We start from the raw sequence: 9,955 nt of genomic DNA on the forward strand, positions 1-9,955 counted from the left end.
CCGGCACACTGACAGCTGTTCTCTCCTTGGCGAGAATGCTGGCAACAGTGAGTCGCCATGTGCTGGCCATCCCTTCACCGTCAAATCATAGACCCGAGAGAGTGTCGGGTCATTTCGGGTTTCCTTCTCTATACTTGAGTTTGTAACAGGTAGACTATCGACTATGGTCGAATGGAATATCTCAACAGGGTCCACTGCAGGTGCTTCCTCCACCATAGGCAGTGGCAGGCGTGACCGCCCATCAGCGTTTCCATGCTGTTTCGTGCCCTTATACTCTATGTCATATTGATGTGCCCCTGGAAAAAGGGACCATCTTTGCAGCCGCTGCGCCGTCATCACCGGAACGCCCTTCTTTGGGTTAAAAATGGAGACAAGAGGCTGGTGATTAGTCAGTAAGGTGAATTTCTGCCCGTGCAGATAGTGATTGAACTTCTTCACACCCCACACCAGGCTGAGGGCCTCCCTGTCAATCTGGGCGTAGTTACGCTCGGCTGAGGTTAACAAGCATGACGCAAAGGCTATTGGCCTCTCTGAACCGTCAAGGAATTTGTGCGACAGCACCGCTCCAATGCCGTAGGGAGACGCATCACATGCCAACCGAATCGGTAGTGTTGGATTGTAGTGGGCCAATACTTCTTTTGAAGTGATTAGGCATTTACATTTATGAAAGGAACACTTACACTCATACTCCATTTCCATGCTACTCCAGTCTGCAGCAGGGCGTTCAGTGGGTGCAGAATTGTAGACAAATTTGGCAAGAACTTATGGTAGTAGTTCACCAACCCGAGGAACGACCTCAGTTGCGACACATTTTCCGGTGCTGGAGCCTTGACTACTGCCTCAATCTTGTCTGGGGACTTATGTAACCCCTCTTCATCAATCACGTGGCCACAATACGAGATTTGTTTACTGAAAAACTCGCATTTGGGGCGGTTGGCTCATAGCCCATATTCTTGTAATCTAGTGAGCACCTGCTCCAGGTTGGCAAGGTGTTCACTGTCATTTTCACCCGTAACCAGGATGTCGTCCAAATAACACTGGGTCCCCGGGATCCCTTGCAGGACTTGTTCCATCGCCCTCTGCCAAATAGCCGGAGCTGATGCTACCCCGAATACCAGTCGGTTGTACTGGTAAAGACCTTTGTGAGTGTTTATCATGAGGTATTTTCTAGATGCTTCTTCTACCTCCATTTGTAGATACGCTTGGGCCAGATCAATCTTCGTAAAGTGTTTCCCTCCAGATAGTGAGGCGAAAATATCTTCTATCCGCAGAAGCGGATATTGTACAGTGTGAAGGACTGGGTTCACAGTTACTTTAAAGTCCCCACAGATGCGAACCTTCTTCGGTTCCCCAGGCATGCTGCTCAATTATTTCTTCATTACAGGAACGATGGGTGTGGCCCACTCACTCCAGTCCACCTTGGACAGCACACCCAAACGCTCCAGACTCTCCAGCTCTGCTTCGACGGCTGGGCGGATCGCATACGGTACCGGTCTGGCTGTAAAAAATTTTGGGTTTGCGTTATCTTCAATTTTTATCGTTGCCGTTACGCCTTTTAGAGTCGCAAGTCCTTGCTGGAACACCTCTTTCGCGTCAGTTAGAATTTTTGACAGTCATCCAGGTGTGACGTCGTCATCCTTTTTGTCAGCCACAGTTAGCGCCTGAATGGAATGCCAATCCAATTGTATTTTTCAGATCCATTCACGTCCCAATAATGGTGGTCCTCCATCTTGTAGTATATATAGATACAGTTTCTGTGTTTCCTTGCCGTTGTATTTAACGGGCACCCTTATTTTTCCTCTGGGGTAGACTTTTTGCCCTGTATATGTCTTCAAGACAATGGACGTGTCCTTCAAGGGTATGTGTGAGAATAGCCGCTCGTAGTCTCGTCGATTCATGACTGTTAGGGCTGATCCTGTGTCCAATTCCATCTTTACTTGGGACCCTGCTATCATGAGGGTGACCCAAATGGTTCGGTGATCCTCCTTTGCGATCACGTTGTGTAACTTTAGACAACTTAGTCTCCTGCTCCTGGAGTCATTATCACTCTTCTGATCTTCTGAACTACTGTCTGTCATCTTTTGTACTTTCTTGTACTTTTCCTTAGTAGTTCTTTTAGTGTTGGTTTTCTTTCCCGACCTGCAGACTCGTGCTATGTGTCCCACTTTTCCACATTGCCTGCATACTTTGTCCTTAAACCAGCAATCCTTCTGGTCATGGGTTGTTCTGCTGCAGCGATAGCACTTTTCTGCTCCATATGCCATTTCATTGGTGCTATATTCTTGCGGTTTCTGTTGTATTTCCGCAGCTCCCCATGCTGCTGCTTCGTAGGATACTGCAACGCTGAAAGCCTTTTCTAGCGTAAGGTCCTTTTCCGAAAGTAGTCGTTTCTGGGTTCCTTCCCTCTGGAGCCCGCAGACAAACTTATCCCTTAAGCTATCTGCCAGTCCTGCTCCGAACTGGCAGTGTTTCGATAACTTGCGTAGTTCCGTAAGATAGTCAGCATTACTCTCGTCTTTGTGCTGGTTTCTTTTATGGAACTTGAATCTTTCTGCTATCAGCAGCGGTGTAGGGTTTAGATGTTCCTGTAAGATATTGACAATCTCTTCAAAGCTTTTCTCCATTGGTTTAGCTAGGGTAATTAAATTCCGCAATAGGCCGTACGTTCTCGCACCCATCAAGAGCAGGGCTGGGAGCTTAACATACAGGGGTATTCAGTATTTAGGAAGGATCGACAAAAAAGAAAGGGAGGAGGGGTAGCATTGCTAGTAAAAGAGGGGATAAATGCAATTGAAAGGAAGGATATTAACTCAGTTAATACAGAATCTATATGGGTGGAGCTAAGAAATAGCGAGGGGCGAAAAACATTAATAGGAGTGGTATATAGGCCTCCAAATAGTAAAATAGAGGTTAGGGAGGGCATCACGAGGGAAATTAGAGAAGCGTGCAATAAGAGCACAGCTGTCATCATAGGTGACTTTAACTTACATATAGATTGGACTAGCCTAATCAGTAAAAATAATGAGGAGGAGGAATTCCTTGAGTGTTTGAGGGATGGTTATCTGGATCAATATGTCGAGGAACCAACTCGGGAACAGGCTATATTGGACTGGGTACTGTGCAATGAGAAGGGACTAATCAGTAATCTTGTTGTACGGGGACCCTTGGGTCAGAGCGATCATAACATGATCGATTTCTCACTCGAAATGGAGAGCGAAGAAATTGACTCAGAGACTAAGGTCCTGAATTTAAACAAGGGGAATTATGATGCCATGAGACGGGAACTGAGTAGGTCTGATTGGACAACGTTCCTGGGAGGACTGGAGGTAGATAAACAATGGCAAACATTTAAAGATAGAATGACAAAATTGCAAAAATTGTTTATACCAATCTGGCATAAAAGGAAATCTAAAAAGGTGACTCAACCGTGGATAACAGGGGAAATTAGAGACAGCATAAAATCCAAAGATAGGGCGTATAAAATAGCCAAAAAAAGCGCCAGAGCGGAAGATTGGGAACAGTTTAAGATAGAGCAAAGGAGGGCAAAGGGCATAATCAAGAGGGGCAAAATAGCTTACGAAAACAAGCTGGCGGAAAATATAAAAACTAACTCCAAAAGCTTTTATAAGTATATCAAAAGGAAAAGACTGGTGAAAACCAAAGTTGGTCCATTGCAGTCAGATACGGGGGAATATATAATGGGAAATAAGGAAATGGCAGATCAACTAAATGCATACTTTGGGTCAGTCTTTACGAAGGAAGACACAAAAAACCTCCCTGGGATATCGGGAAAAATAGGGACATTGGCAAAGGAGGAACTGACGCAAATCAATATCTCTAAGGATATGGTGTTAAGGAAGCTAAAGGGATTGAAGGTGGACAAATCCCCAGGGCCTGATAACATGCATCCTAGGGTACTGAAGGAGGTGGCCCTAGAGATAGCGGATGCACTAAGGATGATTTTTCAGAATTCATTAGACTCGGGAACAGTGCCGATGGATTGGAGGGTAGCTAACGTTACCCCACTATTCAAAAAGGGGGGTAGGGAAAAAGCAGGTAATTACAGACCTGTAAGCCTTACATCAGTTGTGGGCAAAATGCTGGAGTCCATCATTAAGGATGAAATAGCGGAGCACTTAGCAAATGGGGACAGGATAGGACAGAGTCAACATGGATTTACAAAGGGTAAATCGTGCTTGACTAATCTATTGGAATTTTTTGAGGGAGTAACTGGTAGAATAGATGGGGGAGAGCCAGTAGATGTGGTGTACCTGGACTTCCAAAAGGCCTTCGATAAGGTCCCACATAAAAGATTAGCATGGAAAATTGAGGCTCATGGGATAAAGGGGAAAGTTTTGGCGTGGATAGGGAACTGGCTGTCAGATAGAAAACAGAGAGTTGGAATAAACGGCTCATTTTCTGAATGGCAGGCAGTAACAAGTGGGGTACCACAGGGATCTGTCCTGGGCCCCCAGCTGTTCACAATTTACATTAATGACCTGGATCAGGGAGTCGGATGCAGCATTTCCAAATTTGCAGACGACACTAAACTAGGAGGGGGGGTGGGCTCAGAGGAAGAGACCAGGAAGCTCCAGAGCGATTTGGACAGACTGGGCGATTGGGCGGATAAATGGCAGATGCACTATAATGTGGACAAGTGCGAAGTTATCCACCTTGGGTGCAGGAACGGGAGGGCAAATTATTATTTAAATGGCAATAGATTGGGAGAGGGGGAAGTACAGAGAGACCTGGGTGTTCTTGTACACCAGTCACTGAAGGCGAGCATGCAGGTGCAACAGGCGGTCAAGAAGGCAAACGGTATGCTGGCCTTCATAGCAAAAGGGTTAGAATACAGGAACAGGGATACCTTGCTGCAGCTGTACAGGGCACTGGTGAGACCACACCTCGAGTACTGTGTACAGTTTTGGTCGCCTCATCTGAGGAAGGATGTTCTTGCCATGGAGGGGGTGCAGCGGCGATTCACCAGGCTGATACCAGGAATGGCGGGAATGACCTATGAGGAGAGACTATGTAGTTTAGGGATGTACACACTGGAGTTTAGAAGATTGAGAGGGGACCTCATAGAAGTGTATAAAATTCTGACAGGTCTAGACAGACTGGATGCAGAAGGAATGTTTCCCTTGGCGGGTGAGAACAGAACTAGAGGACATAATTTAAGGATAAGGGCTAAACCATTTAGGACAGAGATGAGGGGGAATTTCTTCACTCAGAGAGTGGTGAACCTGTGGAACTCATTGCCACAGAGGGCAGTGTACGCCAGCTCATTAAATATATTTAAGAGGGAATTAGATATATTTCTACGGGCAAAAGGGGTTAAGGGTTACGGAGAGAAGGCGGGGACGGGATACTGAATTAAAGGATCAGCCATGATCTCATCGAATGGCGGAGCAGGCACGAAGGGCCGAATGGCCTACTCCTGCTCCTATCTTCTATGTATCTATGTATCTATGTAAATTCAATAATACCGACGCCTTCTTTTCATCGGCCACCTCCTTTGCCTTGCAGTACACTTCAATTCTTTCCACATACGTGGTCCAGTCTTCTATTTCGTTGTCGAAAGCAGTGATGCTGCCACTCTTCGGCATCTTGGGTGGTTTAAAATGGCGCCTCCCGCGCTTTTCCTTCTTCCCCCTGCTGCCAATGCTGCTCCTAGCGTTCTAACTAGTAATGGCGGCGCCCCGCGGCTTTCTGCGCGTCTCTCTTTTGTTAATTAATTTTCTTAGTTTTATTCTTCGACGCTGTCCACTGCGCATCTCTTTTCCTTCCCCTTTTTTCTTTTCTTTAACGCTGCCCGACTCTTGAGTACCGGCCGCGCCATGTGCGCTCCACCCTCTCTCTCTCTCTTTCTTCCCAACGACGCTGCTCGGCCCCCTTGCAGAGCCGCTCGATCGAGCTCTAGCCCGCCGCAGTCCGGGAAGGGTCAGCGCACTACCTGCTACCAGCCCGATTTGCTGGGACACCTTGACTGGAGAACCAAGCCCAGCTCTCCACAGCTTCCCCTGCGATTCTCTGAACTCCGATGGATCACTGGGCGGTTGCCCACGGTCGACGCCCGTTGCTCTGGCTTCGACCTCCAAGAAGCTTCTTTTCAGGGATGGATCCCCGTGAGGTGATGCAGTACTGCAGGTGAGTTTGAACCTGCTCGTCGCCACTGTAGTGTCCGCGTATCAATAACACACGGACTGCAGGAGAACGGTAATAACAGGTGTTTACTGAACAGAGTGTATGCTGGAACTGAAAGTACAGAAGCCTGCTACGGCTTTATATACAGGTGTGGTCACTGCCGGTACTACAGTATAAAAGCAGTTCTCTCTTAAAGGTACATACACAACACCGCTGATCGCCTTCGCTCTCTCCCCCTGTTGACCACGGCCTCTCTCTCCCCCTGCTGATAACGGCCTCTCTCCCCCTGCTGATAACGGCCTCTCTCCCCCTGCCGATCACGGCCTCTCTCTCCCCCTGCCGATCATGGCCTCTCTCTCCCCCTGCTGATCACGGCCTCTCTCTCCCCCTGCCGATCACGGCCTCTCTCTCCCCCTGCCGATCACGGCCTCGTTCTCCCCCTGCCGATTGCTGACCTCCTCCCCAGCACCAATCACCGACCTACCTCCCCTCCCAGTTGCTGGGGACCATCCCCAAGGGCCCTGGTCTGCGGCCTTCTGCCATTGGTTCTCTCTTCCGGCCGCCGGCCAGGCTGTCAATTTGTCCGGCTGCTGGGCAGGCAACAAATCCAAAAAATGATAATGAGATTCAGCCGTTAGGTTTTGCAGGACCTCCGTGTCCTGGCCTTGCCGGGTTCTTAGGCCGTTTCCAGCCTCCCCAGACCCTCCCCACAAATAGTGGGGCCTAGGTGAGTGAGAGTGGCTTAGATTGATCCATCCACTGATTAACCCTATCTGTATATCAAGCACCTTTCTCCCACTCACCCCTTCTCTGAAAGAAAGAAATCAGAAGTTCAGCGCATAACAAATCACGAATATAAACTTATATCGAAAAACTCCACAATGAAGCACATGCTACTCTGTGGTGGTGTATACCACTAGATTACCATCCCTATATCATTGAAGAATAGTTAAGTGAAATAAAAATGAGACTTCCATTTGGCATAAAATCAATTGGCTACATACCTTAGTATTGCATGTGAAGATCAGTTTGAGTGTTTCCAGCACATTCCTGACTTGTTCTAGATTTTTCAGCTTCTTCCAGAGGACCGATTTTACGTCATCCCAGCAGACAGTGCCTAGTAACAGATCAAATGTTTCTATTGTCATTTATTGTCATACCTGATTTACAAAATTGTCAACTTTAAAGCATTATTTTTGATCAGATTCTAAATTACGTAAAATAAAGAAGGGATATATTTCCCTCTGTTAAATAATTATTAGTGAAAACTGGCATGAGTATAAAGTAGGGAAAATATCCTCCTAAGTTTTTTCCCATAATGTTTTAAAGCTTCTGATGACTTGAAATGTATTATAAGTAGTTGACTAATCAAGGGTCAGCCAGTTAAAGCATTGTTTTCTATTACTTGAATCGGGCAATTTTTGGATCTTAAAATACTTCAACTTTTCACTGCCACAACGGCAACACTTAAAACTTGAAGAATTGAAATACTCTCCAATTCACCTACAAGACAAATATATTAAGTATTCTGCAACTCTGGTGGGTGAAAATAAAGCTTTTAAAGCAAAATTTATTTGTAAGTTACTATTTTAAAGCACCACAAATTAGTGATACAATTTAAGCTGCTGCAAACTTGCATATTAACCTTGCCATTGCAAGAACATGCTCTGGAATTAAGAGGAAAGCAGGAATTTTATATTAAATACATATTAAGGAATGCTTCCCCAGGCAGGGCGGTCCCAGGTCCTCAGCCGATCATGTACTGGATGGATGGCAGGTGGCTGGTACGCCAAGTGGGACCAAGCATACCGGGTGCCCAATTGGTGGAAGTGGGTGGGTCACCATGTCTGAGTCACAGCCTGGACTCCCAAAGACAGCAGGTAGGTTTTTTTTTCATATTAGCCCCCTTAAAAAGGGGGACGGGGGCACCGTTGGCTGCTTTACAGGGGGCAGGGGTTGCTAACAACACCCCGCAGCACGACACACTTCCACTTGAGTTTGCAACTTCATGGGACAAGTGGATCTCCCAGATGCACCCTTAGTGGCGCAGGAACCGTCCAAGGTATTTGATCGCAAGAAATTCTCTCAATTCAACAATCTACTGAAAACAGGAAAATATATGTGAGGTTAAATCTTGTTACATGATATTAGCATTCAAACTCCTTAACATGGTCAGATGAAATTCATCTGACGGCTATTTTAACATTATTTTAAAATAGTGTTTTTACGCTAATGTTCCGTAGCATGATTTCACCTCATGGTGCCACAGTAAAAAGTGCATTCTGCAAACTCTTGCCATCTGGGGGCAGCACTAAGATCGCACAAATTAATCTCACTTGGGATCATTACAATTATCACATCAACACCTTAATCTTATATAGTGCTTCACAAGAGGTGGAGAATGGACACTGAAGAAAAGGAAAAGGAAAAGCTGACACAGGCATAGTTAAAGAGGTAGGTTTAGAGGAGAGTTTGAAGATGGGGAGAAGTGTAGCAAGGTGGCTGGGTTTATTAAGAGAATTCTAGAGGGCAGGTGGTTATGGCTAATGGTGAGGAGAGTATTGGAGAAGTCAAGCCAGGAGGTGGAAAAGATGTGAATGAGGGCTTGAGCAGCTGTGGGATGAGGTAGTGATGCAGGTAGAACATATTTCTAAATGGTAGATATTGACCCTCTTGCTAATCGACTGGGTGTGGACTTTGTAGCTCAGCTCAAGGTCAAGCAAAAACTCTAATGTTGTGCATTGTCGAGTTCAGCCTGAGCGAGCCGCTTGGAAGTGGGGTAGAATCAGGGACTAAGGTGCAAAATTTCTAGTAGACACGGAACAGGATAGTTTTGTTTAGCTGGAAGAAATGTTGCCAATGTGCAGTAGGACAGCTCAGCAATAATCATGGAGGCACGGGTAGTGGCAAGAGGTAAGGCTGGCTATCAGCAGCACACATAAGGAAGCTGACTCTGTGCTACACATTAGTGAGAGGAGCGATTTTCATCCTATCAGTTTGGACTCAATTGAATCCCAAAGGTGAAAGAGTAGCATTCTAACCCATTGCTGTTTCCTGGTTCATCTTTTATCATAATTTAATCATTTTAATGGAATTTGCAGCTCTGACTTTAGGAACTACATACAAGCTGCTCCAGAATGGTTATTTGAGAAAATAATTTATACAAGAGTATTCAGTATAACTATAATCTCCCAGGATGGTAACACTGCATCTTAAGTCCTCAGTGGTACAGGTCCTATACCTGCGTAAATGAACTTCAAGACCTCTGAGTAGCAGGTACAGAGCAGTGAGTCTAAAATGATGACCCTTACTGGCTGGTTGTTTTGAAGTAAAGCTTGGCTGGAGTTCAATGCAATGTCCTTTTGGTCTATTACAAACAGATTGTGAGCAATCTTCCCAGGTAATTCACCAGGGTCACTGGCAATCTCCACACCAAACAGTAACATGAAGATGTGGCTTGCTGTGCACAGCACAACCCTGTGAGCTCTAGCCACTTCTTGTCCATCCTTGGATGAAAACACCACATCTGTACACACAGAACTGTAGGATAGGTCCAGCAAGTCACGATGGTACCTGGACTCTTCAATCTTTAAACAGGGTAGTTTGACTAAAAGGAAAAACAACAGAGAGCCAATAAGCAACTTGCGTACTAAACCAAAAATATGCATATAACAGAAACTTAGTAAGATTTTCTGTTCATTGATTAAATGATAAGTGAACCTAGTAGGTATATAATTTTAAGCCCCAGTATCACTATGTATGTTCCTTTTATATAATAAAAAGGAAAAATCTAGGCCCAGAAATTCAGGGG

At 45.7% G+C, this 9,955-nt stretch overlaps 1 protein-coding gene across 3 annotated transcripts in view; it reads right to left on the reverse strand.

The window, feature by feature from the left end:
- rhobtb3 (Rho related BTB domain containing 3) overlaps positions 1-9,955 on the reverse strand; it is a 171,465-nt gene that overhangs the window by 58,433 nt on the left and 103,077 nt on the right. For 2 of the 3 annotated variants that reach the window (XM_085988523.1, XM_085988515.1), the window contains exons 6-7: positions 9,386-9,751; positions 7,149-7,261 (exon numbers count right to left, since the gene is read on the reverse strand). In XM_085988523.1, the coding sequence (XP_085844649.1) occupies positions 7,149-7,261; positions 9,386-9,751 (479 nt within the window). The remainder of the gene's footprint in view (positions 1-7,148; positions 7,262-9,385; positions 9,752-9,955) is intronic. The other variant, XM_085988531.1, reaches the window with a different exon arrangement.

The sequence above is a fragment of the Somniosus microcephalus genome, chromosome 1 (genome assembly GCF_052327205.1).
Source record: "Somniosus microcephalus isolate GS21.2 chromosome 1, FLI_Smic_1.0, whole genome shotgun sequence".
NCBI lineage: Eukaryota > Metazoa > Chordata > Chondrichthyes > Squaliformes > Somniosidae > Somniosus > Somniosus microcephalus.